Consider the following 16,425-nt stretch of genomic DNA (forward strand, 5'->3'; position numbering starts at 1 on the left):
GTTTGTAAGTACTGAAGCGCTTTTGTATATTCGGTTTGAGTTTCGGACATGCTCATTCCTTGGACGGCTATTCGTACTTCACAGGTCAATGCATTCGCCATTCACGGTACCATCACTTGGCCACCGGGGAGTGACGGAACTCCTGTCGTGAAAACATCATCGCAGAAGGTGCTGCAAATGCAGCGAACATGATATGTTTGTTCCGTGGGGTTGCTGGGACGCCACCTCGAAATAGATAAACTTTCACCGGCGTCACGACATAGACGGAGAACACGCGCAGTCGCGCACGAAGGAATTCGCGTGCGGCTGAAGTGATTCGTGAACAAGCCCAGGGTGTCGTGATCCAGAAGATGAAGCGCGGCTCTACTCGCGTGGTGGATCGATGACACCGTCGGAACGCCCGACACTTCTGTGACACAAGGTGCCGATCCAAGAAGGAGAACCTTCTGAAACGAGACGGTCTTCAACTCGCGAAGGGAAATATGTCCACGGACGAAACAAGAGAGGAATACAGATGCACCGAACCGGCGTCCAGTTTACCTTGGTGAACGGCACAATCTCCAAAGTTCGTCGGTGATAAGGAGAACGATAGAACCGGCGCTTCCAATCTCTGAAAACCTTGATGTGCCGCTGCGTCGCTCTTGCTTTTCTTGCTGCAGCTCTCTACTTATTTATTCGTGTTCTGCACTCTGGTTTGCCCGTCCTGTTTGCCAAGTGAAACCGACGAATGGGGTGAAAGGCGGCCTCTGCAGCAAGCGTTCATACTTTGTCTATTTCCCCGTCTTCCTCTACGTAAATAGCTCTGTCCACCCTCATGTCTCCCCCCTCCCCCTCCCCGAGGAAAAACACACACGTGTCGTTGGTCCTTCTCGTGACTTCGCGAGACGTAGACCGGCGGCAGATCCGTTTCCGAGATCACCTCATTATGCGAGAACCCCCGAGAAAAGAATGTGGGTGTCTGTCTTGGACACTTCGAGCCAGATTCAGTAACCGAGATCCGCAAGTGTCTGTCCTACGTTGTCCCGATGTGGAAACATCTGATCGACTATCCGGAAAGTGTCCGCGTCTTCGGCGGTAGCCTGATCTCCTGAGGCACACCCAGTCTCTAAACCATCCATCGCCATCTACGGCGGGTGGAATGCGGTCTCGTTGAGTCCCAGGGTTCCCTTGGCACTGAGGTATGTATACGCGGGGTGTTCGAGTAGTTTTCGCTCTCGCTGTTAATAAACCTGATGACCGTAACTTCCACTCTGAGCTGTCACTTACTAAACAAGGATACAGTATTCTGCAGCCGTTCATTACCCAGCTCAAGTGTGACATCTGAGACTCAACTCTTGTTCTCAGTTGCAGCGTAATATAGCGTATTTGTCTATTCTGCTAGGTTAGTCAAACAGGTTCATTCGTTACTGGGAAGTCCTTGGCATGTTTGAGACACAGATACCAACACACCACCAGTTGTGGACGGAACTGTCTTTAACACCGCAAAATAAACCAGAACATACCATTCTAAGTTGCGCTGGGAACGAGATTTGGAAGTGACGCCCCTGCAGCGTCTTCGCAACCGTTGGCTTGTAAATACTGCAGCAGAGCACCTGCTCGCTGTCCTCTCGGGGCATCCGCGGACGAATACGCTGCACTCGGGAATAGGAGCCGAGTCGGGCGTAGCGCGCTTCCCACACAGGGACCTGCGTGGCAGACTCCGGTTTACGGCAGGTGTGACCTGCTTTTTCCCGAAGAGAGCCACGCCCATTTTCGTCAACCGAGGACAGAGAGTGTTAGAACTGCGAGAGATCCTCGGGTTTTGCTGTGCATTGATTGGCCAGGAAGTAGGATGAGGAAATGCAAGGGGGCGTCACAAGACGTTGGCCCCAGAAACCAGCTTTTGGATGTTTCCCTTTACATCTCATCAAGCGCACCGCGTCGGCCAAGCGCACGGCTCACGCCGTCTCTGGGTTGATTTGATGCTTGCCACTTCCCCCGTCACATCCGTGGTACCATTGATCTTCAGGACCCAACTCGCAGTCTCTTTCTGCGTGTCTCAACGTTAATTCTGGCGAGCGTCAGATTCCTGAGCAGGTGTGGGTACGCAACATCACCGCGCCGGCACCAGCTTGGAAGCGGCGGCTTGCTACATCCTCTGGAGTCTGAGTCCAGCAGCAGGTCGATGCAAATGTAGAGTGCGGAACGAGTGAGGGAATTAGAGAGCGCCTCAGGACAAACTACTCGTTCGCACAGGAATGACGGTCTCTGCCGGAAAATGCGATCACCGCGTTGTTGGAAGCGGACACACTTGTTCCTCGCGCTGACGTGTATCTCGGCAGCATCAAGGATTTACGCGATACCCCAAGCGTCCCTCCGGTGAGCGATGTTTCCATTTACCAGAGCAGCATTACGTCGCCCTTCGCAGAGACCATGGACCGTAGATGGGGTTTTGCCTACCGGTTCTAGACACTGTGTGCGCCCATAAGCAAGCGCGGAACGGTGAGGTCGTCAGGTTAGTGCTACCCTGACGCAGAGGCGGTTTCGTTCAGGTTACTGAATGCAACTAGCTGTCTTGTTCCGTCTGAGGCCTGAAATCGATGGGGTTGTGGTATCTAGGCGTTATGGCTGTGGCTGGTGAGGCTGCGTGAGACAGTGGTGCTTGGCATCTGATTCCTTGCGTGTGCGGTCTGCTGGCATCGGATAATCGCAGCGGCCTACGCCAGGAGCACAACGAGGCGGTGAGCGGCCCGACGCGCTTTTCCGCTATTTTGCTAGGTGGTCGGCGAGACCGTCGGCAACCCACAGACAACGAATATGGATCCAGAGCGGACACCGCATCCACTCGACGATTGACAGGTTTGGTAGCAAGGATCCTGGCGTCACCACCTGAGGAACAGGACGATGCTTTGGGGGCCTCAGCGAGAGGCGCTCGGTCCCGCCAACCCACTGGGTCGCCACCGCCTGTGCCGCTGGCACGAGCCGAGAGTTCACGAAGCGCTGTCCGCCCCGATTTTGGAACTGGCTCCGGTTCAGTCACATATGAGGGCTTTGGTACAGCTCGGCCTCCTCCGCCGCAGGTGGGGGTGCGCGCGCTTTCGGGAGTGGGAACATTGGGCCGTCCTCGGGCCCAGTCTTGTCATGCGTGCCAAAGACGAGAGATGATTTCGACAACTGCGTTGCGGTTGTTCTTGTCAGCGGCGGCCGAGGCACAGGCGGTACGGGAAGAGATGTCACGTCTGATTTTCGACGAGAACATGTCACTGGGAAACCAGTCATTTGACACAGCGTCTGCCGCAGGCGTGTCGGCCCGGCTGCGGGACCTGCATGAACAGGTGCATCAGCTGGATAACACTCTGCGAGACTACGGCATGCAGAGGCGGGTGCAATTCCGCAATGCACGATTTGACCAAGTCCGCCAGAACTCATTTGATGACATGCGTGTCGTACGGAGGCTACAGCGACTCTTCGCGGTACACTGGCCTGCAGCTCCCCGCTTTGGTCCTCTGGCGGCCCAAGGAGTGGCGGCTCCAGGGCAAGCTCCGCCTCCGCAAGGCCCAGGCCCGCCTATCCCAGGCGTGGACCCGCCGCAGGTAGTCCCAGGCCACCTTGCCCAGGGTCCGGGTGCAGGCCCACCTCAGCTAGGCCCAGGCGCGGCTGCCGCGGGCCAAGGCCCACCTCTCCCGGGGCAAGGCCCCCCTTTCCCAGCGCAAGGCCCACATCCTCCACGAGGGCACCCTCCGGGACCTCCACAGCCTGGACAGAACGTCTTTGGATTGCGTCCGCCTAGGAGCCCGGGTAGCTTCAACAGGTGACCGTGGTCGTTGTCTGCAAGCGGACTACGGCTCTCTTGGGGGGTGCTCGAATGAGGCTTTGGAGGGGGGAGCAAGCAGACAGGAAGTAGGCAGGGTGTGTTTTCCCGAGATTCGTTGCTTGTCGGAGTCGAGGGCAATCCAGGATCGTGGAAACCTTCCGTTGGCCACGCATGTCGCAGTCTGTCTATGTGTAGTGGAACCGCGTGGAATTGGGTTTCGGTATCCCGGCGCCTCTCGCAGTGACAACATCGAGGCATCTGCGCGAAGCTAGGGACGTCATGAGAAGGTGCTATGCTGGGAGGAGAGCGGCCAGAGTTCTCGGCAGGAAATATGCTATGGCTTTTCAAAATTCTTCCCTCGAGGAGGTCGTAGCAAACAGGCACCATGTCATTGTTCTGGACAAATTCGACACGCATCCCAATCAGCTGTGCGCTGACGAATCGCAGTTACCGGTGGGGATTGCGTTCAAAGGTGTTGAATCCCGCCTTGATGGTCAAGCGCACGAACTGCTAGTTCCTGAACAAGCAAATGCCGCGGCCGGGAATGTCCTACTGGCTTGTCAGCCATTGCTCGAGGAGTTCACGGCGGTAGAGTTACGACTGCGAGTCTCTTTTCGCTGGTAGTCATTGAGACAAGTTTTCCAGGCGGTCTGTTCGATGACGCGGTCCGCCTTGTCAAGGGTTTTTTGGGAGGGTGGCTAGGCCTGTGTTCGCGATTCAGTGGGAGCGGAGCTCGCAGACGTCGCATTATAAAATAGACTCAGATACTGCGGTCCGTCGTGACTCACCCGCATGAGGGGGTGCTGGTCGCCGCCTGCGGCAAATCGGGCCTGTGTGCTTGCGCCAAGAGGATGCTGGCACACAACTCCAATGCCCGTCAGAGTCTGTGTACTTGTGATGGGACATAGCGACAGTGTCCGCATTACCTGGACCTGCAGGCCGTGAGAGACAGTACGGCTGCTCCAGGGAGTTAAACGCGAAAACAGTTACGCACGGGCCAATCGTGGCGTCGATGGTGATAAGATTGCCCGAGTAGCCCATAGGCTTTGCGATGTGAGGAGAGGGATTTTCGCACGTTGTCGTCGTATGTTTTTCATTCGCGTTTCCCTTGCTTTGGCTGAGACGTTGAGTGAGTTTGTAGAACGAACGCCCCAAAGTGTTTCTACATGCGCTGTACCGATATTAGAGCATCTAGTCCGATAATCGGAAAATCAACGTTTCATTGATGTTTGCTTCCACTCCTTGCCACGACGGGTGTTTCTACCTCGATGCCTGCGGCGGGTGGCATGCGACGACTGTAAAGGACCACCGGTCAGGGTGCTTCGAGATGCGTGTACGCGGAGCGCTCGAGTGATTTGCTGTCGCTGTTACGAGTGATCATAAGAAACTCCCCCACTGAGCTTCCACTCATTAAATCAGGCGACATACTGCACCCACACGTTCTTCACCCAGTCCACGAATTCCACATGACGGTAAAAATTCGTTCCTAGTTTCAATCTAAAGCAGCCTTACCTTCTCATGGTGTTTTCTGTGGCTGCTGAAGGCGGAGCTGTGGGGAATTGTGGGTTGCGCAAGACCGCGTGAGCGACAAATGGCAGCGTGCCACACAGTGACTCGGTTGTGACCCGTGGGAACAGCAGCCGATTCGGGCAGAGGAGCGCTCCTACCGATGATACCGCGCGGCAGACGCGGCCTTCCAACAAGTCGGAGGTTGCTGTATCGTATGGGAGCGACGCACATTTCAGCAGTCAAGACCCAAGTGCGCTAGAGCAACAAGACAGCGTTGCTTTTCATACGCGTTTTCGACTAGTGTTCTTGGACAAGGAGATGCACGGGGGCCTCACGAGGCATTCGCTCCGGAACAAAATGGGCTTTCAAATTGTACCGTCCTCGTCTCGCCGTGCGCGCAGTGCCGGCGTAACACACAAGGCTCACGGCGTCTCTGGGTCGATCGGCTCTCTGCGACGGCTTCTTTCTCGTCATTGCTGCCTCTGATCTTGAATGTCCATCTCACACGCCGGTTAACACGGTTCTTCACTTTACTTGTGGATAGCCTCAGATTCCTGTGTAACCGTAGGTTCGCCACATCACCGCGCAGGAACTAGCAGTGACGCGACCTCTTGGCGAGGTCTAGTGTATGCGCACACCTCGAGGTCGATGCCAATCCAAATGGAGAAATGTGTCTGGGTCGCAAAGCGCCCCCCTGGACGGGCAACATTCTGCCATTGGAAAGAGCGCCTCTGCTGGAAAATGGGGTTGCTGCGTTCTCAGACGCGGAACCTGTTGTTCCTTGCGCTGACGTGCCTCTCGGCAACATCGGGCGTTTTTGCGATTCCCCAAACAACCCCACGGTAAGCGTAATTCTGAAGGACCACAGCTGAGAGCTCACGTTCGGGCAAGTACCATTTTCTGCCGGGTCCAGACGCTGTGTCCGCCTATCCGCAACAAGAAGAGGGTGACCTTGTTAGATTAGTGCTTCCTTCAAGGCAAGGCATCGTTCGCTCAGGCGAGTGAAAGCAACAGCCTTGTTTAGTCGAAGGCCCGTAGACCATAGGGTGTCGGGGTTGAGGTGTTATGGCTGTGGCTGGTGAGGCCGCGTGAGACAGTCGTGCTTGGCATCTGATTCCTTGCGTGTGCGGTCTGCTGGCATCGGATAATCGCAGCGGCCTACGCCAGGAGCACAACGAGGCGGTGAGCGGCCCGACACGCTTTTCCGCTATTTTGCTAGGTGGTCGGCGAGACCGTCGGCAACCCACAGACAACGAATATGGATCCAGAGCGGACACCGCATCTACTCGACGATTGACAGGTTTGGTATCAAGGATCCTGGCGTCACCACCTGAGGAACAGGACGATGCTTTGGGGGCCTCAGCGAGAGGCGCTCGGTCGCGCCAACCCACTGGGTCGCCACCGCCTGTGCCGCTGGCACGAGCCGAGAGTTCACGAAGCGCTGTCCGTCCCGAATTTGGAACTGGCGCCGGTTCAGTCACATATGAGGGCTTTGGTACAGCTCGGCCTCCTCCGCCGCAGGTGGGAGTGCGCGCGCTTTCAGGAGTGAGACCGTTGGGCGACCCTCGAGCTCGACTATGTTCTGCATGTAAAAACAAGCACTTGACTGCGAGAGCTGCCGCGCGGTTGTTCCTTTCTGCGGCGGCCGAAGGACAGAGGATACGGGACCAGATGTCCGGTCTAATTTTCGAGGAGAACAGGGCACGGGGAAGCCACTCGGATTCCACGGGTTCTTCAGGCGACATATCTTCTCGTTTACGCGAGCTGCATGTACAGATGCTTCGAGCTGATACCCTGGCTCGAGTCTATGCGAGAGATAGACAGATGCGTTCACACTCATCAGCGTATCAGGAAGCGCGCAACCAGGACATCGAAAACATGCAAGTGGAACGCCGTTTGCGGGCGCTCATCCCGCGACCTGGACCCCCGCATCCTCCCCCTGCCCCTTCGAGGGCCCAAGGTGTTTTGCGCCCGGTTCGCCCTCCCCTTCCCCAAGGCCAAGCCCGCGAACGACCTCCACGAGACCCAGGACCTCCTTACATAGTCGCGGGCGCGCCTCCCGTGAATCTAGGAGGACGGCCACCTCACCTACGCCCAGGCCTTCCTGCGGCGAGACAAGGCCCCCCTTTCCCAGGGCAAGGCCCCCCTTTCCCAGCGCAAGGCCCACCTCTCCCAGGGCAAGGCCCCCCTTTCCCAGCGCAAGGCCCCCCTCTCCCAGCGCAAGGCCCACATCCTCCACGAGGGCACCCTCCGGGACCTCCACAGCCTGGACAGAACGTCTTTGGATTGCGTCCGCCTAGGAGCCCGGGTAGCTTCAACAGGTGACCGTGGTCGTTGTCTGCAAGCGGACTACGGCTCTCTTGGGGGGTGCTCGAATGAGGCTTTGGAGGGGGGAGCAAGCAGACAGGAAGTAGGCAGGGTGTGTTTTCCTGAGATTCGTTGCTTGTCGGAGTCGAGGGCAATCCAGGATCGTGGAAACCTTCCGTTGGCCACGCATGTCGCAGTCTGTCTATGTGTAGTGGAACCGCGTGGAATTGGGTTTCGGTATCCCGGCGCCTCTCGCAGTGACAACATCGAGGCATCTGCGCGAAGCTAGGGACGTCATGAGAAGGTGCTATGCTGGGAGGAGAGCGGCCAGAGTTCTCGGCAGGAAATATGCTATGGCTTTTCAAAATTCTTCCCTCGAGGAGGTCGTAGCAAACAGGCACCATGTCATTGTTCTGGACAAATTCGGCAGGCATCCCAATCAGCTGTGCGCTGACGAATCGCAGTTACCGGTGGCGATTGCGTTCAAAGGTGTTGAATCCCGCCTTGATGGTCAAGCGCACGAACTGCTAGTTCCTGAACAAGCAAATGCCGCGGCCGGGAATGTCCTACTGGCTTGTCAGCCATTGCTCGAGGAGTTCATGGCGGTAGAGTTACGACTGCGAGTCTCTTTTCGCTGGTAGTCATTGAGACAAGTTTTCCAGGCGGTCTGTTCGATGACGCGGTCCGCCTTGTCAAGGGTTTTTTGGGAAGGTGGCTAGGCCTGTGTTCGCGATTCAGTGGGAGCGGAGCTCGCAGACATCGCATGATAGAATAGACTGAGCTCAACCATGACAGACGTGTTATCAGTGTGGTTCTCTCGTCGAAACATTCCACGTTACAGCGCCTGACAATCTATGGCGGCACCGAGCGTCTCAGCGATGTGACATGTTTGTGATTTGAAGAAAAATATGTGTACTCAGCGATGTGACATGTTTGTGATTTGAAGAAAAGTATGTGTACTCAGCGATGTGACATGTTTGTGATTTGAAGAAAAATATGTGTACTCGTAGACACCCTTTTTTGGAAATCTTCCCCATCTCTCCTGCTGTACGTATATATAATTGGATTCACCGGTGTATCAATCTACGAGCACTAACGGAGCTGCACGCAAATGGAAGTAATCAATTCTTGTACGGTTTGTAAGTACTGAAGCGCTTTTGTATATTCGGTTTGAGTTTCGGACATGCTCATTCCTTGGACGGCTATTCGTACTTCACAGGTCAATGCATTCGCCATTCACGGTACCATCACTTGGCCACCGGGGAGTGACGGAACTCCTGTCGTGAAAAACATCATCGCAGAAGGTGCTGCAAATGCAGCGAACATGATATGTTTGTTCCGTGGGGTTGCTGGGACGCCACCTCGAAATAGATAAACTTTCACCGGCGTCACGACATAGACGGAGAACACGCGCAGTCGCGCACGAAGGAATTCGCGTGCGGCTGAAGTGATTCGTGAACAAGCCCAGGGTGTCGTGATCCAGAAGATGAAGCGCGGCTCTACTCGCGTGGTGGATCGATGACACCGTCGGAACGCCCGACACTTCTGTGACACAAGGTGCCGATCCAAGAAGGAGAACCTTCTGAAACGAGACGGTCTTCAACTCGCGAAGGGAAATATGTCCACGGACGAAACAAGAGGAAAATGAGTGCATGCAACCGGCTTTCTGTTTACCTTTGTGATTTTCCCACCCGTGAGAGTTCGTCTCCGTTGCCGACAAGAAGAGAAACGGCGCTTCCAGTCTCTGAAAACCTTGATGTGACGATGCGTCACTCTTGCTTTTCGTGCTGGGGTTCTCCGTTTCTTTTTTCGTATTCTAGACTTTGTTCTGCGTCGTGTTTTCCAAGCGAGACTGCCGATGGAAGGAAAGGTCACCTTTGCGGCAAGCGTACCTACTTTGTCGATTTCCTCGTCTTCTTGCTACGTGCGTAGCCCTGTCCAGCCTCCTGTCTCCCCCACCCCCCTAGAAAAAACAAACACGCTTGGCCTTCGACGGTCTCGTGCTCCAATCAACCAGGTTAATATGTTCCTTAGACAGACCACCTCGAAAACACCAAAAAAACACTCAGTCAACCGTCTATTCTCCGGCCTCTTTCGTGTTTTATGGCATAAACAGAAGTGTAAGCCTGCCTCACTCAAGGTTCTACATCAAAACGCGACGTTTTCTGACCGCCTGGTGCGCCTTAACAGCAACACCAGTTTCTGGTGATACTCTATAGAGTCATTTGAAACAACGACGCCTTCATCCCGAAAATTGAATCATAAGGAATCACGGTCGCTGCTGTTATAGAGCACCAAAGCTTGTCCACCTTGGACACATTCGGGGTTGTCATTCCCTCCACCTCTAACCACAAACCAATTGGAACGCACTTCGTGATCCATTTGAGGTGGAAGGATACCGAACCTTGTGCTCTTCATAAAAAACACCAGGAACGTGCTGCATTTTCAAGAAGTCGCACACCTAAACAGCTTCCAGATCTCTTGAAACACACGAAGAACAAGATGTCTTCTTCAGCTTCTTCGAAGGTCATGGCCATACAACAAAGACTGTCGGCCTTTGTTGTCTTTATGTTCCGTCGAGACGTAGATCGGTGGCAGTTTCGTGGTGTCTGTATGGGGCATCTGGAGCCAGAGTCGGCATCCTAGGTCCTGCAGCTTCTGTATCCGTGTTGAGGCAACGTGAAAAAGGCGGATCGACTAGGCTGTTGTGTCAAGGCTCGTCATGGGTCTCACAATCAGTCCAAAAGAAGTTGGGTGTCAGTACCGTATAACATAACTGAAGCCAGACTCCGCGTCGTAGGCATTGTCCGAAGTCGTAGGTAATTTGAATTTTCTTCGGAATAGCCTGTCCGTGCAGGGGCTGAGAGAAGCCCAGAAAAGATGCGTTCCTCTGCGTCTACACCTGGAAAGTGCAAAGTGTCTCAGTTCGACAAACCGCGCATCCTCGACTTTTTCTCGTTTCTTGTTTCCTTTCTCGGACTGTCTCTCTCCCCCGGACTGCGGTGTCTGCGCGGCGTATCGAACGCCTTCTGGTTCGCGAGCCAACACTGTTTCCCGGTTTCTCTCTTTTCCTTTCTTTGTAAGCGACGCCGTGGCTTCGCCTCCGTTCGCTCCGACAACGTGCGACCTCGTCGAGTCGGCCTGTGGATCTGCGTTAGCGTCTTTCTCCTCTCGCTGCCGACATTGTCTCTCTCTTTGCCTTTGAGTTCTCTCGCTAGACCCATCCGACAGACAGCAACGCAGCGTTCGGTCGCGTCGCCTGCGTTTGCCTCCTTCGCAGCTCCCGCCTCACGCTGTTCGCAGTTCTCAGCTGCAGCGTCTCGACCTCTTAGACAGACTGCTCTCGCTTCTTCTTCCTCCACTGCTTCTTCTGCCTCCATTCATTTCGGAGTTTTCTTCAACCGAATGCCTCCATATGCAGTGGTGGGCGCGAACGTGTCGCCTCGAGTCGCCTTATATTCCGTCGCCTCCAGTTCAAGTCAAACTGCAGTGGACTGTCCTCACTTGCATGCGCCGCGAGCACTTCCGGCCGTTGCTCGGCCGCTGCATCCTCGCCTGACGGCGTTTGCATTCCGAGTCGCTTCTTCCTGCTCCTGCCGACGCCACGCATCTGGCCCAGTGGTAGACGCCTCGAGGGTCCATTTTTCTCCCTGCATTCACCAACTTTCATGGCTTCCTTCCTGTAATAATTCGACCATTGACCTCTGTCGCGAAGTCGAGTGTCCGCGCGTCCTGCGTTCCACGTCCAAGCCTTCTTCTTCCCTCACTTGCGCAGTTTCATCCTCTCCTTTCCCTTGTTTCTCCTGTGCCTCCGGCCGGTCCTTCGCAGCTCTCTCTGCAGCTGCTGGCTCCTCCGTCTTGCCTGCCGTCTGTCCTCTCTCTTCTCCCTCTTCACTTTGTTCTCTCTCTTCTTCCTCCTCCTCTTTGTCTCTTTCTGCTGCGCTCTCGACCACGGCACAGCCCATCCGCGTCCTGTTCATCGGGAGCCCAGCCGTCGCGCTTTCTGCGTTGGAGGTGCTCCTGGAGGCCTCTCTGAATGGTTCGTCGCACGCGTCTCCGCCTTGGCTTTTCTCTGCCGCGCCGAGTGGACGGGAACTGTTCGCAGGAGCGAAACAGCACGGCGCCTCTGTTGCGCATGGATCCGAATCCAAGGACAAAGGCAAGAGAGAGAAGAAAAACCTGTTGGGTCTGCCTGGTGGATTCGTCGTCTCCGCCGTTCTTTGTCGGCCTCCCTCTCGACAGGGCCGAGGCAGAAAGACCCTCGCGCCATGTCCAGTCCAGGTAAGTGAGCTCAAGGGGGAGAGCGAAGAAAGAGTTTACAGAAGCTGCGAAACAGGCTTTTTCCAATTTCGCCAAGTCGCGACTCTAGCCTCCTGCGTCACCTGAAAAAAGCCGACGATGGACGCTTTCCATGCTCTGGGTTTCTGCTCTGTTCTTCACAAGTCTCCGCGTTTTTCTTTATCCTAGCGTGTCGCCCCACCTCCGGAACAGTTCCTTCATTCTGCTGCACTTTATGCATGGTGCAGACTTTTCCAGTCCGTACGATCGGTTTCAGACCTCCTCGTTCCAATCTTCTTTGCTCTCTCTTCCCCCTCGTCATTCGCTCTCGAGCGTTTTTCGTCGCCTCGCTCTGTGTGCATTCTGCACCGTGTCAAACACTGCAATTCTCGTCTCCTCCGCATGTGCGTCTCGCTAACTTCTCGTTCTCGACATCGTTCCGCAGCGCCCATCTTCGTTCTGCTTTGTCACATCGTTTTCGGACCCAGCGTCTGCTGCGTTCTCTCGATTTCGAGACTCCACTCTTTTACCGCGCATACACGTATCCTTTCTTTTGCAAATGCCTGCGCAGGCGTTTGCCGAGTCGCTGTCTCCACCTCTCTCCCTCTTCGTTTCTTCGGACCTCTCCTCGCCTTCTCTGTTGGCTGCGCTCGAGGACCTCTGTCTCGACGTCGCAGTCTGTGCAGCTTTCGCTTCGAAACTCCCAGATTCTCTTCTTCGCCTTCCTCGGTGAGATTGACCGGATTCCGAGGGGACATTGCCCATGCTACATCACAGCTGGACATGGAAGGATTCAGGGTACTTAAAAGACAGGACTTCGGTGATGACATACACGCATACAACCTTTTGTGATTGCTCGGGAGGAATGTTTCACAAGCATCAACGTATTGTTGTACTCGACTGCGTGTGCACATTGGGGTAACGTCATCTGAGCCATTGACGGATTAAGACGCTCAACATGATATGCCAGTTATGCGATGCAGACTCGCAAGAACTTCTGGACTACTGGAAACCTCCCCCCCTGGACTAGTTCTGCTAAAATGTTGGATGTCGTATCCTATTGGTATTCTGTTTCCTGGAAGCTGTAGTCATCAACAGTGTATGTTCGGTGTAATCGTAGAACCATCCCGGCAGTCAATTGTGAACGTGCTCATATCTTCCATGCTAATCCACCATCAAGAGCATGAAGATCACAGCAAGTCCAGCGGGGGCTGCTGCTGCCCACACAAGCGAGACCATGATTATATTTCGTTCTTCCACCACAACATCTGCAGCGTAACGTAGAAAAGAAAGGCGATCTCTCTGCAAGTCCAGGGCCCAAAGGGAAACGATGAGAGCTAGGGACACGTAGAAGCACAGACGCGCCGATACAGATCCAAAACAGCATTCTCGTACTAAAAAGCACCTTCTGCATTCCTGGACCTTTATGTTTGTATGTTTGGACTTCTGAACAGAGACAGAGAGATCTGTTGGTGACACCGTGTATATCTGTGTATTTAGACTTTTGTGCATCTGCCTGTATGCATACGCATCTGTGTGCCCGCATCGCTCTGCGCCTACCTGTAAATCGTATCTCTGTATATTTGTTGCCCGAATTCTACGTTTTCCGGGAGCAATCTGGATTTCTGCGTTCGACAACAACGCCACGGGCGGTTTGGGGTGTACCATCGTTTTTGTCTTGGCAGGTATGGAACAGTCTTGATTCATCCTTCCTTGCTTCCTCAGTACCGAGGAGCCGCTCCGGTGCGTCGGGCTCTGATGAATGGAGAGACCCGCGTGGGCGTGTCTCTTCTTCGTCCTTCTTCTCGTTTCGATGATGGCGCTGTTCTTCATCAAAGTTGCCTGGACCTCTCAGGCGACGAGCATGCAGAGGAGATCGAGGAGCAACTGTTTCAGCGGGGTACTGAGGCTCTTTTAACTGCCTCTCTCTGGGCAGGCAATCGGAAAGGAGGCGGTCCCGGCGTCCCGCAAGATGCGAACAAGGTAGACCTGGTGCAGATAGCAAGACAGTGACGAGAGGACGTTCGTTTTTGCGACGTCGTTTTTCTCGATAAGCTAAGCCTGTCTCCTGACTACAGGGAAAGACATCGTGTGTCCTAGCTTTCGGCTCGGACAGTGACAAAGTCCTCGCTCACCAAATGGCTGACGGCTTCCGTTTAGAAGAACAGAATGAGGTGCATGCACAGACACCAACTGCCGGCCTTTTTGTTGAGGGCTCTCCGTCTGCGATTCATACACGGCCTTGGTTGTCTCTGCTGATGCCTCTCTACGGCGCCGGCGTTTTAATCTCTGTCCATCTTAATATGCATATCTCTGTACAGACGGAGAGCGAGAGAGCAAGACAAAGCTGTCGAGCTTCCAATGTAGATTGTCACAAAGAAGTTGCCATATCCTCCGCATAGCGCGAACTTCACGTGACGAGGAGTGCCTCCGTGATGTCTTGAAAACACTTGCGGCATATACGTACACCGTCCTTGTGCGACTTGTATTGGGGAAGAGACTTTTTGCTTATCGCTTTGGAGTACTAGTCGAGAGACTGCCTTCCGCGCTTCTCTGCATGCGACGTGACCGTGCACAAGGTTGGCTCATGCGCTCAACTGTGTGGCAAGCCAGGAACTATGCACGCGTGCTCCTCTTTCATTTCTTCGTTTCGTTCTTGATCTCAGGCGACTGTGGCGCGAAAAATCAGGCCAGAGGACCGGCGAATTTCCTTCGCAGAAATGTCGGCCACGAAGATTCACAACACCGTTCGCGCGCTCGCCTCGCACGGCAGCGGCGTGTGGACAGAGCTCGAGATTTGTTTTCAGTCCGCTTCGTCTTGGCAAGACGAAGCGACTGAAAGGCCGAGGAAAGCAGAGACATGGAAACAGGCAGGTGACTGTTCTGCGGCGAGTCCAAGAGGCGCTGGCGCAGAGCGGACACTGAAGGTAAGTTCATCGACTGGAACGTGAAGCAGAGCCGAGGCGGAAACAGAAAGCTGTCTTTGCTTCGTACGTGCGGCACCCGAAAACAAAAGCATTGACGGCGGGTACCACCAAGGGCAGGGCGGAGTTTCGAGAAGAAATGCATCTAATTTGCTTACATCTGGTAAATCGATCGAGCGCATGGACAGGAACTGGCATCCGCTGTTTGTACACCCCGACTGAGACAGACAAAAGCGCTTGCTTTGAAAGGTGGGTCACGGCAGACGTTCACGCCGTCGATCCGCTTGGAGAGGTTCACCGTGACGTGATCTCGTGCTTATCGCTTGGTCTCTCAGGTCAAACTCCTTCGTACACGTCTTGGCGCCGTAGTTCCAGGAGAGCACGCTGACACAGAGGCGTCGAACGCGCTCGAATCAGAGGAAGCAGCTAACTGTCATCCCACGCAGCGAATTTCCCCGGCCGTACACACCGCTCTGTGTGAGGCTCCAAAGCAGCGGGACTGGAGTTCGATAGCCCAGGAACGGAACGCATCTGTAAGAAAGAGCCAAAGGTCGCCGACCCTCCCGCCGCAACGCCAGACAGTATCTCGAGTTTTCCTCGATGCTTCGGGAGCTTTACGCTTTGTCTGCGGCGACGGAAGTGTGCTTCTCGTGGAAAAACTCCAAAGAGAGAGTCGCGGTCCTCTCAGCGGAGCCGAATTTTGGAATGGTCTTATGGGCTTTTGCCAGAAACGTCGACGAAGCAGTGGTGAAAAGAGCGACGCCTCTGAGTGTGTGTTTGCCGGAGAAGAGTCGGAATACGAGCGGAGAAAAGATCAGCTTCGATCGTGTCGACCGAAGCGAGAACAGACTTTTTGTTTGCGCTGGATAAACTGAGTGCAGGCTGGTAAAATGAGATGAGAAAGATTAGAAATGCATTTCGTGGAAGCATGCTTTTTCTGGAACAGAGACAGGTTACTCTTTCTCGTATTACCCGAGGAATTAATGGGGAAACGGGAAAGATCGAGTTCCGCGGCTCATTGTCGACCCGAGCGGTCGTATCTGCTTTTCTACCTGTACAGACTGCCATACGTAAACGTTACGTGTATAAGCACCTTTGTTCCGATACGTTTGATCATGTATATAGTCTTGCATATGCATACGCATGAATGCATACAGATGTTTCTGTATGTGCGTTGTTGTACACGTATGTTTGTATACGGGTATCCAAATTTATATATGGATACATACCTACGTAAGCAGATTTTGAGACAAAGATTGACAGACACCTGCGAATGCATCGCAGGTTGGCAAAAACACCACAGTTTGAAGGTTCCATTCTGAGTTGACAGATGATCAGGTGCGACAGCTGAGCGATGTTTTTGCCGCAGCGACCTCCGAACTTGCCCTTCTGCGCGACCTAACTTCGTGCAAGAGAGAGCTGTTTTCATTTTGTGGCAAACGTAGCGGGGACGATTGCAAGCCCAGTCGGACACAATGTTCTCTGTACGCTCTGAACGCGGGAAATTTTACATTCTGAATGGCTCTTGCCTTTCTAAAACACCGGTGACTCGTACAATATCGTGCCGACAGCGCTTTGCCCGAGGCGTTTCCCCTTCTCATAACCACATCTCAC

General features: G+C 54.3%; 3 protein-coding genes across 3 annotated transcripts; all 3 read left to right on the forward strand.

Annotated features, from left to right (window-relative positions):
* Positions 1-2,592: 2,592 nt before the first annotated feature.
* TGME49_235630 (hypothetical protein) lies at positions 2,593-4,289 on the forward strand. The gene has a single exon (XM_002368917.2). The coding sequence runs from the start codon at positions 3,141-3,143 to the stop codon at positions 3,792-3,794; it is 654 nt and encodes a 217-aa protein (XP_002368958.1). The 5' UTR covers positions 2,593-3,140; the 3' UTR covers positions 3,795-4,289.
* A 1,661-nt stretch (positions 4,290-5,950) lies between these two features.
* TGME49_235635 (hypothetical protein) lies at positions 5,951-7,627 on the forward strand (the record flags this gene model as incomplete). Its single annotated transcript, XM_018780436.1, has 2 exons — positions 5,951-6,144; positions 6,457-7,627. The coding sequence occupies 2 exons, from the start codon at positions 5,951-5,953 to the stop codon at positions 7,625-7,627; spliced, it is 1,365 nt and encodes a 454-aa protein (XP_018635819.1).
* A 2,597-nt stretch (positions 7,628-10,224) lies between these two features.
* Positions 10,225-15,915, forward strand: TGME49_235640 (formyl transferase domain-containing protein). The gene is made up of 5 exons (XM_002368918.2): positions 10,225-11,890; positions 12,459-12,616; positions 13,573-13,870; positions 14,554-14,814; positions 15,147-15,915. The coding sequence occupies exons 1-5, from the start codon at positions 10,490-10,492 to the stop codon at positions 15,684-15,686; spliced, it is 2,658 nt and encodes an 885-aa protein (XP_002368959.2). The 5' UTR covers positions 10,225-10,489; the 3' UTR covers positions 15,687-15,915.
* Positions 15,916-16,425: the final 510 nt, after the last annotated feature.

Source organism: Toxoplasma gondii, chromosome X, assembly GCF_000006565.2.
Source record: "Toxoplasma gondii ME49 chromosome X, whole genome shotgun sequence".
NCBI classification, from domain to species: Eukaryota; Apicomplexa; class Conoidasida; order Eucoccidiorida; family Sarcocystidae; genus Toxoplasma; species Toxoplasma gondii.